At 41.5% G+C, this 20,632-nt stretch overlaps 1 protein-coding gene across 2 annotated transcripts; it reads left to right on the top strand.

The window, feature by feature from the left end:
• Nucleotides 1-3,843: 3,843 nt before the first annotated feature.
• Nucleotides 3,844-12,810, top strand: LOC123144492 (ubiquitin carboxyl-terminal hydrolase 15). Of its 2 annotated transcripts, XM_044563661.1 has the most exons (14): nucleotides 3,844-4,100; nucleotides 5,224-5,625; nucleotides 6,197-6,587; nucleotides 6,659-7,046; nucleotides 7,129-7,283; nucleotides 7,372-7,460; nucleotides 8,100-8,185; nucleotides 8,300-8,462; nucleotides 9,871-9,994; nucleotides 10,209-10,366; nucleotides 10,444-10,528; nucleotides 10,848-11,060; nucleotides 11,734-11,795; nucleotides 11,876-12,810. In XM_044563661.1, exons 2-14 carry the CDS (start codon nucleotides 5,303-5,305, stop codon nucleotides 12,570-12,572), a joined length of 2,934 nt encoding a protein of 977 aa, XP_044419596.1. In that variant the 5' UTR covers nucleotides 3,844-4,100; nucleotides 5,224-5,302; the 3' UTR covers nucleotides 12,573-12,810. The 2 variants fall into 2 exon arrangements, with proteins under 2 accessions (XP_044419596.1, XP_044419595.1); XM_044563660.1 differs by having other exon boundaries at nucleotides 8,100-8,462.
• Nucleotides 12,811-20,632: the final 7,822 nt, after the last annotated feature.

The raw sequence follows: 20,632 nt of genomic DNA, 5'->3' as shown, positions 1-20,632 counted from the left end.
TCCAATATAGAGAAGATATTTATGCACATCCTTGTTTTCAGGGTTCACTGATGATTACCTCTCAAACCACCTCTGTGGTCAGGAGGCGAGGAAAGTTTTCATACAACACCCATGGTTCAATATTGAAGTGTTCCTGAAGAGGTCGAAGGATGGACGGTCAATCATCCACAGGCACTGGCCTAAAATTGCAAAGACCTTCAACATGAATGAAGGTTCAATATGCGCCTTCCGCTTCAGCAGTTTTTCAGATGAGATGCATCTCCCTATGTACCATCTATGATGCTAATTTCGAAAGGTTCTAGGTGTTGCATGTGAAACTTGCTGCTGGTGCAGTTGTGTAATGGGGTAGCTGGGTGCTGAAGCTATATCATGTTGTACTCTGATGTATTTCAATTATGAAATACTACTTCCTTAATATGGAAATGGAATATATTATGTGCTTAATATGAATGTCAATTAGATTAGTGAATGGATTATTAATAATAGGGCAATTAGCCCACTAATTGGCCAATTAGCTTGCTAATTGGGTTTTCCTATTGCAAACGACTATTGAGAAAACACCATGGACGATGACCTCAGGCAACGCACACAGATTCTAGGAATAAACCGTGTTGGATCAATGAACAATCACACACGACATTCTCTTGAAAACTGTTTGCTTACGCCACCTTGTGCAAACGTTTTCCTTGGAGTGACTGTGTGGTGTGTATATACGAACGGAAACATTTAGCGGTGACTGACTGTGTGGGATGTACTTACGACCGAAAATGATTTCGCATAGGGCTCGCCGGTCGCACACGACCTTATTTTGCCGAGCGTGTGTGCAAGGAGGGCATATCCCCGACGGTTTCCGGGTCGTGTGGGAAGGACCCCCCTATCGCCCACACTCACTAGGTGACGGTTCCGAACACCGTCGCGGAAAGGGGTTAAAAACCATTTGTATATCACCGACGTGTACCAGTGTTTGTCTGTTCAATTCTGAGATCTTTACTGCAATTGCAGAGAGCAGGGTAAAACCGTTAGTCAGGTTTTAGATAACAATGTGATAAAACTCACATTTAGAAGGGCTTTCTCCCCTTTGATGAATATGTGATATGAACTGGAAGTTGTGGCCTCGAGTATTACTTTTTCTGGTGATATAGATGCCCTGGTCTGGCAATACACTGCATCTGGGTCATATTCTACCAGTTCTCTATATACTATCATCAACTATAGAGGAGTAACTCCAAGTTTTATTCATGCTATCTGGAAATTGATTGTACCACCTAGGATTCACATCTTTCTATGGTTGTTTGCCTACAACAAACTTATGACCAGAGATAATCTGCTGAAAAGGAACTTACATAAATTCGTGGATTGTGTGTTCTATTCTAAGCTTGAAAGTATCCAACATCTTTTATTTGAGTGTGTGGTTGCCCAACATATTTGGCAGGAGATTAGCTCTTTCTTTAATATGCAGCTGGGAGATTCTGTCACTAGTATTTCCTCTCTTTGGGTGGTTGGAAAAAGATTAGATGCTTCAAATACTGTCTTTGTTGTTGCTCTTTGGGCTTTACGGAAGCACATAAACAGTTTGGTGTTTAATGGTGTGCCTTGGCTGTCTCTTGAACAGATTTGGTCGCTTCTTTCAAGAACAATCAAGAAATTGCGCGTGCTCTACAAGGATCACATGTTGAAGATGATAGACTCGTTCTGTCTCCACCTCCAAAATCTGCTGTGAGGGACAATGGTGATCAGGATGGGGTAGACACCTTCAAGGAGATCACGTCTCCACTCAAGCTGAGGGGAGGAGGTGTTGTTGCTGGGCAGAGCCCCGTCTCTGTTCTGGAGGTCCTGAGATCTCCAACATCCCTCCTATCATGAAAGTGAAAGTGGAAAGTGGTCCTATTAAGTTGTCACTTATCTCAATTTAATTGTCTTGTGGTGTCAGCCGTGAGGGTGCCTACTGTTATCAGCATTTTCGCTGTTTTAGCCATTACACTCTTTTCTTCTACTATCTTTTCATAATGTAGCAGACCTGTTTTTGCGGGCTTCTTTCTAAGTAATGGAGCCAGTGAACCCCTCTCAGTTGATCTAAGAAACCTAAATGCCCCTGACCCCGTACATATAGCGGCGGAGAGGCGCATATCCGGGTCCCTTCATATTTTTTTACACGACGACGAGCTTTTAGTGGATCTATTCGGACCGTAAAACAGTCAAAACCCGCATATTGTCTGAAAATTTCCGGACAGATGAACTTTTAGCGGATACTAACGGTAGAGATGCTCTTAATGAAAAAGCAGCAACTTGCCATGTTTCGTCAATTTTCTTTTCTACATCAAACATATTATCTTATATAAGAGTGTCTCCTAACTTCATGTTAAAAAAAGTCTCTTAATAAGCACCGTTCCTTATCTGATCGAACGATCAGAAGGAAAAACGCAGTCCATCCGTGGATCTAAATCCTGTTTTCGACGAGGGCCAAGGACGGGCCAGAAACAAACAACACATTTGGCAATATTTGGGAAGGGGATTGGAAGTTTAGCATAGGGAGTTATATTAAGATTAGACATGTGATGAGCCATTTTATTCCCAATCCCTATGTGGTGCATGATAGGAATTATGTGTGGAAATTTAAGGAGAATTTTTATTCCTTTGTTTGGTTCATGGGAATTGACGAGAGATTAGACCAGGGAAGTGAACATAAAGGAAAAACTAACGCCCACACGTGTGACATCTTGCATATCGCCCACACGCCTCCTTTACCACTCATTTTGCCACATTTGAACAGATGACATCAGCAGGAATCTTTTTTGTTTTCGGCTAAAAAATGTTTTATCTCCTAATTAAAAAATCAAATTAAAATCCGTTTTCATCATTAAATCTGTCTCGACGAGATCTTCAAAACTAGACCCCATGTTGATATGTTCCGACAAAATTTTTTTGCCCAAAAGTTGCCATAGTGGTTAAACTAAAGTTGCCATGTGGCAATTTTAGTTTGTAGAGCATGGCATTTTTAGCATTTTGATTATGGCAACTCCAGTACTTTGACCATGAGAATTATTTTTTGTATGAACCATGGCAATTTTAAGTGCATGTATCATGGCAATTTTAGTTTATGGTTCATGGCAAGTCTAGTTTTAATTCCTCGTTTTATAAATGTCAAAATTTACTTTTAAACGTAAAAGAAAATAGCTGAAATATATCATGACAACTCAGTGTAAACGCCATGGCAATTCATGTGCAATAGACATGACAACTTTTAAACAAAGAAATCGCTGAAATATATTGATATGAGATCTAGTTTCGAAGATCTCGTCGCGAGGGATTTAATGATGAAAATGGATCTTCAATCGGATTTTTCATTGAAGAGATAAAACATTTTAAAAACTGAAAATCCAAAAAAATTCGTACATGCATGCGGTGACGTGGCGCAGTCTCTGTGTTATAGGGCGTGTGGACGGGTTTCGCTCCACCGCATGTGTGGGCGTTAGCATTGTCCAACATAAATTATGACGAAGGGTTAAGATTGACTCACTAAAACGGTGAAAGCTGGAGTCTCAAATCCAATCCTATTCCTTTATAAATTTACAGCCCCCTAACCAAATACTCCCTCCGTTCGGAATTACTTGTCTCGGAAATGGATGTATTTAGAACTAAAATACATCTAGATACATCCATTTCTGGGACAAGGAAATCCGAACGGAGGGAGTAGTAATAATAGATTAACCAAATAGTAATAATAAATTTAAAGTCTCGTACCGCTTTAATTCCCATTCCGTCACTCTAATTGACCAAACCAATATTTTCAAAAAATAAATAAAATTTGACCAACCAAACACGCTGAAAAGAGCCAAGCTAACCGAGACCGAGCACAACCAAAGCAAAAACGCGCACACATGAGCAGAGCACAGTAGCCAAGCAACAGCGAGCGAGCCACGGTCACTCCCACCGCCGCTCCCGATTCCTTCAGCCGCCGGCACCGCTGCCATCCTCGGCTAGAGCTTCTCCATCCCCTACCCCTATATACCGCGATCTCCTCCAGAACCACCGGCCAGGACTGCTGCTCCGCTTGCTCGCCCCCGTTGGAGATCCGCCCGGAGCGACATTTGTCTTTCTGGGTAAACCCTAGTCTCAATTGATTTGTGTTTTTCTTTCGTCCGTTCTGCGAAAATTCGAGGCTTTTAGAAGCACTCCGTGCGCCTCTTACGCAGTCTGCTGTTCCTAGTGTCTGGGATTTTTTCCCGTCCGTGGACGTTTGTGTCGGTGCGACTGCCTCGGAAATTCGGCGGGCGCATTCACCGCTGGTTGTATGCTTGGGATCTCGGAGCTTGTAGGATTCTCATTTAGAGCTAGAGTTGGGCGCCGGATCCTTTTGTTTATTTATTATTATTTTGAGATGCGCCAGAGAACTATTTGATCTTGCTGCCCGGAATGTGCTGCCCATTGCTTTGTGGTATTTTTGGCGATGTGGATTTACTGCTTCTGTTGCCATCTCATACGCCCAATCTTTTGCGCCAAACATTTTCCTAAACTGGAGTGTAGTTTGTCGAGAATACAAAATACGTATGTCGGATAAGAGTTTGGACGCCATCCATGAGCTATGCCCAAAGGAGCCACATGCAAAGATTTTATTTAGTTTTGTTGCCCTCCATGCTGTTTCCGGTAGTCTAGTGGTTGATTTGCTGGAGGATTTGGATATAGTATAAAGAGGTGATGTGAGCCACAAAGTGAACTTATTTCTCTGGCCCTAACATTCGAAGGTAATTAATCATTTTGTGAAACCGTGTATCTCTAATTTCAGTGAATATAGTACTTCCTCCGTTCACAAATATAAGATGTTTTGGTTATTTTAGTATGGACTACATACAGACTGAAATGAGTGAACGAACACACTAATACATGTCTATATACATCCAATTCACAGAACATCTTATAAGTATTTGTGAACGGAGGGAGTAGTATGGTATGGTTGTGCTTGTAAGTTGAAGCCATGACAAGACAAGTGGGAGCTTCTTGATATTATCATATAAGTGTAAGCCAAATCCCAAGTGAACTGAAGCCCCAATGGGAGTGAGCTTCTAGGACATGTAAAAGGAAACTCCAGTGAGCTGGTTCGTTTGATATGCTTAATCCTGTCCTAGCCCCTTAAATGTTTGAACGCGATCATTTTCTCTTACCATGTTCCACTTCTGAGAGAGTGGAAACTGTGATACTTGTTTTCAGCTTTGCTGTTTTCTATAGGTAAATCAGTGATTTGGAATGTTTTTCCGAGCTGAAGCAGAGAAGTCTTGGAGCTGGGTAATAATAATCTTCTAGGGATATGCTCCAACCAAGGGAAGCTGATGTGCCTGCACTCTTTGTTGTATTTATCGTACTTCCGGTGATAGCATATTTTCTTCTTGGGAGATGGCATGATTCTGTAAGTAAGAAAACAAGAGTAGGTGTGCTTGGCCAGAAAGCTGCAGAAGAAGCCTTCAAAGTAGAAACAATGGCATGCCCAGATGTTATATTGCCAGGACCGTCTCTGAGACCCATGCCTTATTTGAGATCTGTTCCTTCTTTAAGGTCAGAATACCACGAGTGTGCTACTTGTCGTGGCCCTGCAAAGACTAGGTGCTCCAGGTGCAAATCTGTTAGATACTGGTAAGATTCTGACCTAGTATTCTCTGGTATGAACTTAAACTCCAAAAAGTCGTGTACACACAAATAGGTGTATGAATCTTACTTTATTGTCTGCTGTTTATTTATTATAATGATTTCATTTCTGAAAAAGAACTGTACCTCTATTATGTCACCAAAGTGGGCGAGTCACCTATTTCGTTTCATTGGTAACATATCAAATTTTAGTTAAGCTGGTAGGATTGAGCACTGGAAACAGCCTCTTGCAGAAATGTAGGGAAAGGCTGCGTACTATAGACCCAATGTGGTCGGACCCTTCCCCAGACCCTGTGCAAGTGGGAGCTACGTGCACCGGGATGCCCTTGTTTTTTCGTAGGATTGAGTACCCTGTCGCTGCATATAATCCAGCGCCTGATTGGAGCAAGCAACACATCTAATAACTCCAGTCTCTTAAAAATGCTGAATTTACAACTGATTTATCCCTGCACCATGACTCTGTTTGTCATGCGATGCTCTCTTGCTTGTGTGATGAATGTAAAAATTATATTGCTCTGTTGTTGTGGCCACTTTTAATGCCACTTTGAATGTTCCACAGCTCTGGAAAGTGTCAAATTATACACTGGAGGCAAGGGCATAAACAAACATGCCAGCAGTGGCATGTTAATGGTGGTAGCAACTCTGGTGGACTATCTCCGACGGAGAGTTCTGAACAAATGCCGTTCTTGACTAACCTGAATTCACCTCTTCCAGGGGGTGACAGTCACCTGCATGACATGAATTTTGACACAGTATCAGAGCCATCCTTTGCGACAACTGATAGCTATATTCTTGATACTGATCTATTCCTGACAGACAGAAGCAACATGAATGAATCAAATCAAAGTCTTCTTTCAAGAGTAAATAGCGCTTCTGTTGCATCTTGTGAAAAGAGCAATTACAGTGTTGATGAAGAAACCAACTCATCTGAGATTTTATCAGCAAATAAGGTAGCATATCTTCTAGTTCATTTTTTATTCTCCAAGTTTGTGTCATTCAGTTCTTTACCTTGCGCTTTCAGGTTTCAAACAACAGTTATGGTTGTTTGGATGAAAAGAATGGCAACCATGATTTTACTTATCCTCTCAATAATACGGTACAACAACCCAATAATTGTGCTCCTGAAACAACAAAATGTCCAAAAGCAAGCATCACAGTTTATGAACCCGACATGGGTGTCTATTTTACTTCTGATATGACGAGTTCTTGCGAGGGGCCATATTCTTCCGCAACAGAGTCACTACAGAGGAGCAAATCATCTGGAAAATATAGTGGGCGAGGAAATGCGATCTATATGAAGCCTCCTTATCCACCAGGTAAGGTGGCTTCATCACAAAAAACGCAGGAGGTGTTGGCATCATATCAATACAATGTCCATGAAAAGAACACTTCGTGCAAAAATGAGCAAAGTAATGTTTCTTCTCTCTTGAAGTGGGCTACCTTTTCCTTATATTTTTCTCTTTAATCTCACATATGTATTGTATCCTGTAGGATCTGCAAAATCAAGTGTTTCAACGAACAACAATTTACAAGGATGCACTGGAATCTCAAAATTAGGAGCATCCAAGGTTGAAGTCTTGAAGAAGCCCTCAAAATTTCTCAAAACCAGCCTGGTGGGTTTAATCAATGATAACAAGAGGAGTAAGGTTTGGAATCATCTATGATAACTCTTGTCTTCTAGTTACTGCGCTGTTTTGGTATGTAATGTTACTTTGTTCTAAATCGGAATTGCAGGTATTGTTTCACTATGAAGATCTTGTTAAGTTCTTCCAGTATGAAGTACGGGGTATTTCTCCCAGAGGTCTTTTCAACTGTGGGAACAGGTATTACCATTGTCTTTGTTAAACTGTCGTGCTGACTTAATTTGTTTTTGTTCTTATATGTGAATTTTGTAGAAGGGGGGCCTTGGCGCAGCGGTAAAGCTGTTGCCTTGTGACCATGAGGTCATGGGTTCGAGTCCTGGAAACAACCTCTTGTAGAAATGTAGGGAAAGGCTGCGTACAAAAGACACAAAGTTGTTGGACCCTTCCCTGGACCCTGCACAAGCGGGGGCTATGTGCATCGGGCTGCCCTTTTTTTGTGCAAATTTTGTAGAAGATGAACAACATGCAATATGTTCTGGAAATAACCAATCTAAGAATCTTAACAGGAGGGGTGAAACTGAACTTCCAGTAGGAGGTGATTCACAAGTATCAAACACATAGATTGGTAAATCAGCAAATTTTAAAAATGGTGCAGCAATATAATTAAATCATACTGTACGTGCAACTAAATAAAATTAAGATAATTCCTGTGTACCAAAACTATTACAAAAGAATTAATTTAAATAAGGTGTACTTTATTTAGTCAAGCAAATTGCGAGCCAAATGTTGCTTCTTCTGTTTCTGCAAATTGAACATTTAATTAGTTAAATTGTAGCTTGTCATGGGTTATATGTAATGACTATTGTCCTTTTTTTGCAGCTGCTATGCTAATGCTGTTCTACAATGCCTCATGTGCACAAAACCCCTGATGATCCACCTGCTTCTGAGATTGCATTCTAAAGACTGTAATACTAAGCCCATAGCATTTGCCCCTTCCGTACTGTTGTCTGCACAGGGTAAAAGTAATAATACAGTTGTCTACTCCTGTCTGTCTCACACTCTTTGTTATCTTCGTATAGGTTGCTCAAAGAACTGGTGTCTTATGTGCGAACTTGAGCAATATGCTTCAACTTTACGTGAAAGTGGTGGACCTGTGTCTCCAAGCAGAATCCTTTCGAATCTAAGGAACATTGGATGTCGCTTGGGTGGTGGAAGTCAGGAAGATGCTCATGAATTTTTAAGGTAGTTTAGCTGACATGTTAGATTTAATTCCTCTTATTCTATTTTTTCATTCCTCTTTTTTCTCACTATTTCCTGTTGATTCTAACAAGGGTGGTCTCTGATTTAGATGAAACTGATTCTAACAAGGGTGGCCTCTGATTTAGATGAAACCAAAGTTTCGGTGTTTCACTTTTAACATATTCTGTTAGTCACAACACAATCAAAAATCTGTTCCAAATATTGCGGAGTGACTACTAATAGAAAGTTAGAACTGTGGAGACAGACTTCGTAATCTAGATTTTAGGCTCAGTAGAACTAAAACTGAGTAAGTTGGGGTGCGGTTTCAGTACATGGGGTGCCTTGATGGGCAGGTGGTACCTCAGAAGGACACCTTTCAATATTTGGGGTCGATGCTGCAGAAGGATGGTGATATCGATGAAGATGTGTGCCATCAAATCAAAGCCAGATAGATGAAGTGGCACAAAGCTTCTGGCGTCCTCTGTCATAAGTGTCACAAAAGCTAAAAGGCAGGTTCTATAGGATGGCAATTCAACCTGCGTTGTTGTATGGCGCAAAATGTTGGCCAACTAAAAGATGACATGTCCAACAGTTAGATGTAGTAGAGATGCACATGCTGAGATGGATGTGTCCACACATGAAAGGATCGGGTCTAGAATGATGATATACATGAGAGTTGGGGTAGCACCAATTGAAGAGAAGTTTGTCCAACATTGTCTGAGGTAGATATAGTTGGGGTAGCACCAATTGAAGTGAAGCTTGTCCAACATCGTCTGAGATAGTTTGGTCATATACAACGTAGGCATCTAGAAGTGCCGGTGCATAGAGGAAGATTAAAGTGTGTTGTTAATGTCAAGACAGGTCGGGGTAGACCAAGATTGACATGGGAGTAGTCCGTAAAAAGAGACCTGAAGGACTGGAATATCACCAAAGAACTAGCCTACCCCAACTTGTTTGTAGAAGTTAGCTATCCACGTGCCAAAACCATGACTAGGTCTCGAGATCTTATGGATTTCAACTCTAGCCTACCCTAACTTGTTTGGGACTGAAAGGCTTTGTTATTGTTGCTTGTTGCTTTTAACTGACGATTGACTGATAATCCGGTTTAATTGAAACAGAAAATAAGAAAGATCATCAGTCCAAGAAGGCAACAACTAATCTCTCCCTAGTCTCCTGGAACAGACTAGTCTTTTAATTTGTTGATGTATTCTGAATATTTAAGAGGCTTTAAATATGTCCTTTTCTTATATTCTCATGGTCTCTTATGTCAACACTATCAAGTGGGTTGGGGAAAATGGGAAGGGGAGAATGACAATTGTTGCTCTAAACCTGTCAGACCTACTCTATCCCTTTTGTATTGATCATGTATTAACATTTTGTTCATAATGTGCTTGATTTTCAATACAACCAGGCATCTTGTGATGTCTATGCAAGCAGCGTGCCTGGATGGACTGGGTGGTGAGAAGCAAGTAGAACAAAGCTTGCAGGAAACTACACTGATACAACAGATGTTTGGTGGACGCCTTAAATCAAAGGTAACTTGTAATTTTCTGACTTGATTTCATTTTTAGTGCTGCAAATTTCCTTAATCGTGTGCTCAAGTTGTTACAGTTTATATCGAATATCCTTTTGCGTGTGTGCATAAGTTGCAGATTCGTTCCTTGTATTTTCTTTTCTGCTGGCTCTCTAGCTAGTTAGTTAAGCACTATTTTTCTATCATATACTAACTAATTTAGTAAATGAAACAAGGTTAAGTGCCTCAGATGCCATCATGAATCTGAAAGATACGAGAATATAATGGATCTTACTTTGGAGATTCATGGTTGGGTGGAGTCCTTGCAAGATGCTTTGACACAGTTCACTGCTCCTGAAGATTTAGATGGGGATAATATGTATAAATGTGGAAGGTACTGTGGCAAACTAACAATCTTCTCATCATTTTGATTGGACCACAGCATATTGAAGCTTGTTAATTTTACTGCAGGTGTTGTGCTTATGTTAAAGCTAGAAAACAGCTAAGCGTGCATGAAGTGCCAAACATATTAACAGTAGTTTTAAAAAGATTCCAGGTATTATGTATTTCATCTCTGTATGCAATATTGATCTGGCCCAGTATCTTTGTATTATCTCTAATTTTCAGCTGCATGTTTCGAAGTATAGTAATACTTGTGTGCAGTTATCATAGAGTATGCATTTGTCAGTATGATATTAATGACTAATTTATGTAGAATTTCATGATGTTGTGTTTTACATCTTCAAATTGCAACCAAACCCCTCTAAAACTAAATGAAGCTCATTTTGAAGAAGTTTCCTTAGCACACTAATATAATTGTTTGTTTGATTGCTTATTAAGATTAGTTTATTGAGCTAATTTTGTTCGTGCTTCAGACAGGAAAGTATGGCAAGATTAACAAATGTGTCACTTTTCCTGATATGTTGGACATGGTTCCTTTTGTGACTGGGGCTGGTGATCACCCGCCTCTTTACTTCTTGTATGCTGTGGTTGTACATGTGGATACAGAAAATGCATCATTCTCTGGTCACTACATATCGTATGTCAAAGATATGCAGGGAACATGGTTAAGAATTGATGACTCAGAGGTATTCGTAAATTTCCTTGAAGTAGATTAAGAACTTCTGTATGTGTTGCTTTTAGAAGTTATTCTAGACTAGTGAATCACATAGATATGTATTTCTTTTAAAGAAGCAAACATAATCACGAGTTTAGAAAACTAGCAGCTCATAGTATACTCTTTTGAAATGCAATTACTACCTCCGTCTAGGTGTGCAAGTCATCTTACGTTGTGCACCGTGACCAAGGCGGAGAGGAAAACGAGAAAACTTAATGTCCTTTTGCTAATTAATAGCATTGCATGCAATGAACTAACCACTGCATGTCATGTTTGGTAGTCCCAAGTCATTGAAAGCATGCACGGCCCACATCTCTTATTGGTTGATATGTCACAAAACAAGAAATGAGGAGGGAGTTAATGTACAGTGCCTAAGTGTTTTGGGATTATTTGGTTTTCGTAAGGTGACTTACACACCTAGACGGGGGGAGTATGTTGTAATCTTACTGTTTTAGTGCTTATGGAACTTGCAATGAATTGAAGTCTGCTTGTGCTTTGTGACGGCGAACAATCAAATAGTCACACTTATTTCATGTGATGTCTTTTCTGTAGTCATATTTTTATACGGTCGTGTATGTTCACAAAATATAAAATCTGGGAATTTGTATGAGCTGATGTGGCTACTTGTTTCTTGTTATACGAAGGTCAAGGCTGTATCATTGAATCAAGTTATGTCAGAAGGTGCATATATGCTATTCTACTTGAGGTACAGCCAGCCTATGATATTTGCCATCTAATATTCGAGTTATTTCCTTGTCTTCACTAGTCTTAACATTTATCATTTAGATCTTTTCCTCGCCCTCCGAGGATATACATTGAGAAAGGCCTATTGCCTGATCCATCATCTTCATATCGTCACTCATCAAAATCCTCCAAGGGCTCTTCTAAACAAGAGCAGAAGCAGACAGAATCACTCTTTACTTCTGATGATCAAATCCGTGGTATTTATGATTTTAGACCAGAGGAGGAAGGTTACAGGCAAGATCAGCATGCCAAGTTGAGGTCCCAAAATTTATATCACACCGATGATGCTTTTGCCGATTCGGTTAGCACAGACTTCTCGGACGCTACATCAAGTGAATGGTCCCTGTTTACCAGCTCTGATGAATCTTCGTTTACCACGGAAAGCACTAGAGATTCATTCAGTGTTGTGGATTATGGTGACAATGCTGGCCTTGATCCAATCACCTCAATTTTTGGGCCATATTATGCTCCTGACCATCCTCTTGGCAACTTTGTCTCATGTACAAGGCTCTCGCCTTCCAATCCGCAAACAAGGTACTTCCCGGAAAGCATGGGTTTTGTCTCAGATTCTTCCTTGCCAACTCACCCCTACGGCAATGTACATAGAGGAAGATATCCAGACAGGGCTTGCGCGTCTTCAGCCGAACCTCTTGCTTCAGCAAACCAGCGAAGCTTGTATGGTAGGTATAACCATAGTAGAGATGGTTTTGTTCAAACATCTGGGTTTTGTCATATGTAATGGTCTACATCTGATAGTTTTAGCTGGAGCTGGGCTGATATGGTTAGCAGTGCTGTTAATATCGCCTCATGTTCTTTTATTTCAGATGAGGCATATTTAATTGTAGCTGCATATTCTAGATGTAGTTCACTCAGTGTAGTGAAGTAACTAGATCTGTCTAGATGCCTAGCTTTTGGGTTGACATGTTAGAACTCAGGGACTGGCTTTGTGAAAGCAAAGATGGCCAAGCATTTGTTTACTGTGTGCGAAAAGCTTCCATTTGCTTCCAGATTTCTATCATTTCTTGGCCAAAGAGTAAGAGCTGACCAGTGGCCAGTAGGATACTGCTGATTTGAGCCTATGGGGGCATCTCTTCACTGAAACGAAGTTTTGTTAAATTCCTATATTTGCTTGAAGAGGTAAGCTTTTCTGTATGGCCGATGCTAGGCGTCATCCGGCTGATCTTTGGCAAAGATCAGCCGGCTCCGCAGCCGTCTGATCTGTCCATATCTGAAGTTTCTCGCACCAAGTTGCAGCGAGCAGCACGGAACTAGCTCTCGTGAGCGTTGTCTCTAGACGTCTGATCCGTCCATTCAACCGGCTGCTCCCGGCCTTCTCCCCTTACATGGGCCCCATGAATCGTACACACTATATCTAGGTGTATAAGTCAACCAAATAATCCCAAAATACTTAGGCGCGGTGCATTAACTCTCACCTTGTTTTTTGTTTCTTAACATATCAACCAATAAGAGATGTAGGGTGTGCATGTTTTCAATGACTCGAGACTACTAAACATGACATACAGCGGTTAGTTCATTGCATGCAATGCTATTAATTAGCAAATAAACATTAAGTTCTTTCGTTTTCTCCATCTTCTTGGTCATGATGCACAATCTAAGATGACTTATTCACCTGACGAAGGGAGTATTTACTAGCCACTATAGTTTTGCTTCACGTACCTACACGCTGGTAGCAAACAAACCACAAAGTACATCAGGACTAGTCCACATGCAAGGTAAATTAGCCTACCCGATAACTGCAAAAAAAAAGAAAAACGATCATGAGTTGGCCAAAGATTATGTCGCGCACGCCAAATCATTCGATCAGACGCATCGAGTGGTTTCAACATCGCCTTCGCTTTGTGCATACCCCTTCCAACCAGCGGCCTGGTCGCGGCATTCGCCCTGTACCCTACTAGTCCTTGCTTCGCATTAACATCGCAACACCGTCGCCGTAACATCGCAACATCATCGACTGCCGTTGTAACATCCCAACATCAACCATGTCTGTAACATTGCAACACCATCGACCACCATCGTAACATCACCACACCGTCGACCGTTGTCGTAACATCACAACACCATCGACCACCGTCGACTGCCGTCTTAGCATCGCAACACCATCGACCACCGTCATAGCATCGCAACACTGTTGACAGCCGTCATAGCATCACAACACCGTCGACCGCTGTCTTAGCATCGCAAGATATCCCAACACATCTCTGCTCTCGTAACATTGCAACACCGTCGACCGTCGCCTTAACACTGTAACACTGTCGTGACATTGCAACAACATCGACTGCTGTCGTAACATCGCTACAACATCGACTGCCGTCGTAACATCGCAACACCGCCGGCCGTCATCATAACAATGTCGGACACCCCATGCACTAACCACAATAGCGGTGATGCACCCGCAAATGGTCACATCATTGACGATGCTTCTGACACAACCGCAACACCGACACACTAGGCGAAGCTCCCATAGCGGTCGTAACACCCGTGATGGTGTCGACAGTTGCAGCATCGCGCGACCTACTTTGCAAAAACAAGTGTGAGCGGCTTGCAACGGAGATGGCCGACCTTGCATCGACGTATGCCTAGCTTGCAACATTTAGAGCCGGCTTGCAACAACACTAGTCGCCCCATGCAGCGCCGTGTGGCTTGCTTTGCCGCGTCACATGGTTATGTAGCACGACAGTCCAGCTGTTGTAGCAACAAAAAAGCTTCTGTCATTATTGCATCCGGCTTGGAGTAGTGTTGACCAGCTTTGCACATCGTTTAATTTTTACAACACGACTACTACGACATCGTAGCAAAATAAATATGGCTGCCAGATTTGAAGCGTCACGCGTCCAGCCGGAACCACCATCAGTCGGCTTTGCATCGTCGCCCAGGTTTTACAACATGGCGACGCGGGCATGCAGCTTTGCAGCAAAACAAATGCGGCGTCCAGACTTGCATCATACATGCCCGGCATGCGGCAACAACAATCGGTCTCTCGCTTGAATTTGACCAACTTTATATTGTCGCGCGTGCGAATTGCAGCAGCGCCAACCGTCCTTGTAGCCCTGGCATGGCCGACTTTCATACGCAATAAAATATCGTTTGGTTCCCCACAAAAATAATATCATTTGGTTACAGCAAAAACATCAGGAAACAAATTGAATATATCATGAGGAGCTAGCATAGGGAAACACTTGCGGCATGTGATTGAGCAAACGCTCAAGAAACATCGTAGCATGTCGTCCACTCGTCCATGACAATGTATCCATACATGGGAGTCGGAGTAGTCCGCGCCAATAATAGTCCGCGCGCGAGGAAAGAAATTAAACCAAACCTCAACGTGGTCCACCAAGGACACGTGGTTGGCTAGCAATGCGGCTGATGCGCGTGCCTGTAATCATCCGGCTGATTCTAAGAGTTTTCCTGGCCGATGCTAGGCATCATCCGGCCAAAGATCAGCCGGGTCCGCAGCCGTCTGATCCGTCCGTATCTGAAGTTTCTCGCACCAAGTTGCAGTGAGCAGCACGGAACTAGCTCTCGTGAGCGTTGTTTCTAGCCGTCTGATCCGTCCATTCAACCGGCTGCTCCTGGCCTTCTCCACTTACATGGGCCCCATAAACCATACACACTATATCTATCTACTAGCTACTACAGTTTTGCTTCACGTACCTACACGCTGGTAGCAAACAAACCACAAAGTACATCATGACTAGTCCACATGCAAGGTAAATTAGCCTATCCGATAATTGCAAAAAAGAGAAGAAAATCAATCATGACTTGGTCAAAGATTATGTCGCGCACGCCAAATCATTTGATTGGACGCATCGAGCGGTTCCAACATCGCCTTCGCTTTGTGCATACCCCTTGCAACCAGCGGTCTGGTCGCGACATTCGCCGTGTACCCCACTAGTCCTCGCTTCGCAATAACATCGCAACACCGTCAACCGTCGCCGTAACTTCGCAACATCATCAACTGCCATCATAACATCCCAACATCAACCACGTCCATAACATTGCAACACCATTGACCACCATCGTAACATCACCACACCGTTGACCGTTGTCGTAACCTCACAACACCATCGACCACTGTCGACCGCCGTCTTAGCATCACAACACCATCGACCACCGTCGTAGCATCGCAACACTATTGACAGCTGATGTCTACTACACAACCTTCTTCTTGTAGACGTTGTTGGACCTTCAAGTGCAGAGGTTTGTAGGACAGTAGCAAATTTCCCTCAAGTGGATGACCTAAGGTTTATCAATCCGTGGGACGTAAGATGAAGATGGTCTCTCTCAAACAACCCTGCAACCAAATAACAAAGAGTCTCTTGTGTCCCCAACACACCCAATACAATGGTAAATTGTGTAGGCGCACTAGTTCGGCGAAGAGATGGTGATACAAGTGCAATATGGATGGTAGATATAGGTTTTTGTAATATGAAAATATAAAAACAGCAAGGTAGCAAGCGATAAAAGTGAGCACAAACGGTATTGCAATGCTAGGAAACAAGGCCTAGGGTTTCTCTCAACAATGATAACATAATTAGATCACATAACAATGCCTCAACATGCAACAAAGAGTCACTCTAAAGTCACTAATAGCGGAGAACAAACGAAGATATTATTGTAGGGTACGAAACCACCTCAAAGTTATCCTTTCTGATCGATCTATTCAAGAGTCCGTAGTAAAATAACACGAAGCTATTCTTTCCGTTCGATCTATCCTAGAGTTCGTACTAGAATAACACCTTAAGACACAAATCAACCAAAACCCTAATGTCACCTAGATACTCCAATGTCACCTCAAGTATCCGTGGGTATGATTATACGATATGCATCACACAATCTCAGATTCATCTATTCAACCAACACAAAAAACTTCAAAGAGTGCCCCAAAATCTCTACCGAAGAGTCAAGACGAAAACGTGTGCCAACCCCTATGCATAAATTCCCAAGGTCACGGAACCCGCAAGTTGATCATCAAAACATACATCAAGTGAATCAATAGAATACCCCATTGTCACCACGGGTATCCCACGCAAGACATGCATCAAGTGTTCTCAAATCCTTAAAGACTCAATCCGATAAGATAACTTCAAAGGGAAAACTCAATCCATTACAAGAGAGTAGAGGGGGAGAAACATCATAAGAACCAACTATAATAGCAAAGCTCGCGATACATCAAGATCGTGCCAAATCAAGAACACGAGAGAGAGATATCAAACACATAGCTACTGGTACATACCCTCAGCCCCAAGGGTGAACTACTCCGTTCTCGTCATGGAGAGCGCCGGGATGATGAAGATGGCCACCGGTGAGGGATCCCCCCTTCGTCAGGGTGTCGGAACAGGGTCCCGATTGGTTTTTGGTGGCTACAGAGGCTTGCGGCGGCGGAACTCCCGATCTAGGTTATGTTCTGGAAGTTTGGGTATATATAAGAGGTGTTGGCGTCGGGAACAAGTCAGGGGGGGTCTCCGAGGCGACTACGAGGTAGGGGCGCGCCCAGGGGGGTAGAGCGCGCCCCCACCCTCATGGGTGCCTCGGGACTCTTCTGGCCCATCTCCGATACTCCGTGGGCTTCTTCTGGTCCAAAAATAATCTCCGTGAATTTTCAGGTCAATTGGACTCCGTTTGGTTTTCCTTTTCTGCGATACTCAAAAACAAGGAAAAACAGAAACTGGCACTGGGCTCTGGGTTAATAGGTTAGTCCCAAAAATCATATAAAATAGCATATAAATGCATATAAAACATCCTAGATGGATAATATAATAGCATGGAACAATAAAAAATTATAGATACGTTGGAGACGTATCAAGCATCCCCAAGCTTAATTCCTGCTAGTCCTCGAGTAGGTAAATGATAAAAACAGATTTTTTGATATGGAATGCTACCTAACATATTTATCAATGTAATCTTGTTTATTGTGACAAGAATATTCGATCCATAAGATTCAAGACAAAAGTTTAATATTGACATAAAAATAATAATACTTCAAGCATACTAACCAAGCAATTATGTCTTCTCAAAATATCATAGCCAAAGAAAGCTCATCCCTACAAAATCATATATTTTGGCCATGCTTCATTTTCGTCACACAAAATGCTCACATCATGCACAACCCCGATGACAAGCCAAGCAATTGTTTCATACTTTAGTATTCTCAAACTTTTTCAACTTTCACGCAATACATGAGCGCGAGCCATGGACATAGCACTATGGGTGGAATAGAATATGATGATGGAGGTTGTGTGGAGAAGACAAAAAAGGAGAAAGTCTCACATTGACGCGGCTAATCAACGGGCTATGGAGGTGCCCATCAATTGATGTCAATGCGAGGAGTAGGGATTGCCATGCAACGGATGCAATAGAGCTATAAATGTATGAAAGCTCAACAAAAGAAACTAAGTGGGTGTGCATCCAACTTGCTTGCTCACGAAGACCTAGGGCATTTGAGGAAGCCCATTGTTGGAATATACAAGCCAAGTTCTATAATTAAAAATTCCCACTAGTGTATGAAAGTGACAAAATAAGAGACTCTCTATCATGAAGATCATGGTGCTACTTTGAAGCACAAGTGTGGAAAAAGGATAGTAACATTGTCCCTTCTCTCTTTTTCTCTCATTTTTTTGGGCCTTCCTTTTTTTATTTGGCCTTTCTCTTTTTTTTGCCTTTCTTTTTTTTTCCTCACACGGGACAATGCTCTAATAATGATGATCATCACACTTCTATTTATTTACAACTCAATGATTACAACTCGATACTAGAACAAAATATGACTCTATATGAGTGCCTCCGGCGGTGTACCGGGATGGGCAATGAATCAAGAGTGACATGTATGAAAAATTATGCATGGTGGCCTTGCCAAAAATACGATGTCAACTACATGATCATGCAAGGCAATATGACAATGATAAGCGTGTCATAATAAACGGAACGGTGGAAAGTTGCATGGCAATATATCTCGGAATGGCTATGGAAATGCCATAATAGGTAGGTATGGTGGCTGTTTTGAGGAAGATATAAGGAGGCTTATGTGTGATAGAGCGTATCATATCACAGGTTTCGGATGCACCGACGAAGTTTGCACCAACTCTCGAGGTGAGAAAGGGCAATGCATGGTACCGAAGAGGCTAGCAATGATGGAAGGGTGAGAGTGCGTATAATCCATGGACTCAACATTAGTCATAAAGAACTCACATACTTATTGAAAAAATCTACAAGTCATCAAAACCAAGCACTACGCGCATGCTCCTAGGGGGATAGACTGGTAGAAAAAGACCATTGCTCGTCCCCGACCGCCACTCATAAGGAAGGCAATCAAAGAACACCTCATGCTTCAAATTTGTCACACAACGGTTACCATACATGCATGCTACGGGACTTGCAAACCTCAACACAAGTATTTCTCAAATTCACAATTACTCAACTAGCACGACTCTAATATCACCATCTTCATATCTCAAAACAATCATCAAGTATCAAACTTCTCATAGTATTCAATGCACTCCATATGGAAGTTTTTATTATACCCATCTTGGATGCCCATCATATTAGGACTAATTTTATGACCAAAGCAAATTACCATGCTGTTCTAAAAGACTCTCAAAATAATATAAGTGAAGCATGAGAGATCAATAATTTCTATAAAATAAAACCACCCCCGTGCTCTAAAAAGATATAAGTGAAGCATTAGAGCAAAATGACAAACTACTCCAAAAAATATAAGTGAAGATCAATGAGTAGTCGAATAATTATGTAGCTATGTGAAGACTCTATAACATTTAGGAATTTCAGATCTTGGTATTTTCTTCAAACAACAAGCAAAACAAAATAAAATAAAATGACGCTCCAAGCAAAACACATATCATGTGGTGAATAAAAATATAGCTCCCAGTAAATTTACCGATGAACGAAGACGAAAGAGGAGATGCCATCCGGGGCATCCCCAAGCTTAGGCTCTTGGTTGTCATTGAATATTACCTTGGGAAGCCTTGGGCATCCCCAAGATTAGGCTCTTGCCACTCCTCATTCCATAGTCCATCGAATCTTTACCCAAAACTTGAAAACTTCACAACACAAACTCAACAGAAAACTCGTAAGCTCCGTTAGTATATGAAAATAAATCACCACTTTTGGTACTGTTGTGAACTCATTCTAAATTCATATTGGTGTAATATCTACTGTATTCCAACTTCTCTATGGTTCATACCCTGTGATACTACTCATAGATTCATCAAAATAAGCAAACAACACACGAAAAACAGAATCTGTCAAAAACAGAACAATCTGTAGCAATCTAATTTGTTCGAATACTTCTCGAACTCCAAAAATTCTGAAAAAATAGGACAACCTGGATAATTTGTGTATTGGTCTTATGCAAAAATAATCAACCTAAAAGCACTCTCCAGTAAAAAATGGCAGCTAATCTCGTGAGCACAAAAGTTTTTGTTTTTTACAGCAAGATCGCAAAGACTTCACCCAAGTCTTCCCAAAGGTTCTACTTGGCACAAATACTAATTAAAACATAAAACCACATCTAAACAGAGGCTAGATGAATTATTTATTACTAAATAGGAGCAAAAGGCAAATAACAAAAATAAAATTGGGTTGCCTCCCAACAAGCGCTAACGTTTAACGCCCCTAGCTAGGCATGATGATTTCAATGATGATCACATAAAATATAATAATTGAAACATAAAGAGAGTATCATGAAGAATATGACTAGAACATTTAAGTCTAACCCACTTCCTATGCATATGGATTTTGTGAGCAAACAACTTATGGGAACAT

The sequence above is a fragment of the Triticum aestivum genome, chromosome 6D (assembly GCF_018294505.1).
Source record: "Triticum aestivum cultivar Chinese Spring chromosome 6D, IWGSC CS RefSeq v2.1, whole genome shotgun sequence".
NCBI lineage: Eukaryota > Viridiplantae > Streptophyta > Magnoliopsida > Poales > Poaceae > Triticum > Triticum aestivum.
Note: the sequence above shows the minus strand (reverse complement) of the source record. Positions and strands in the feature narration are given on the sequence as shown.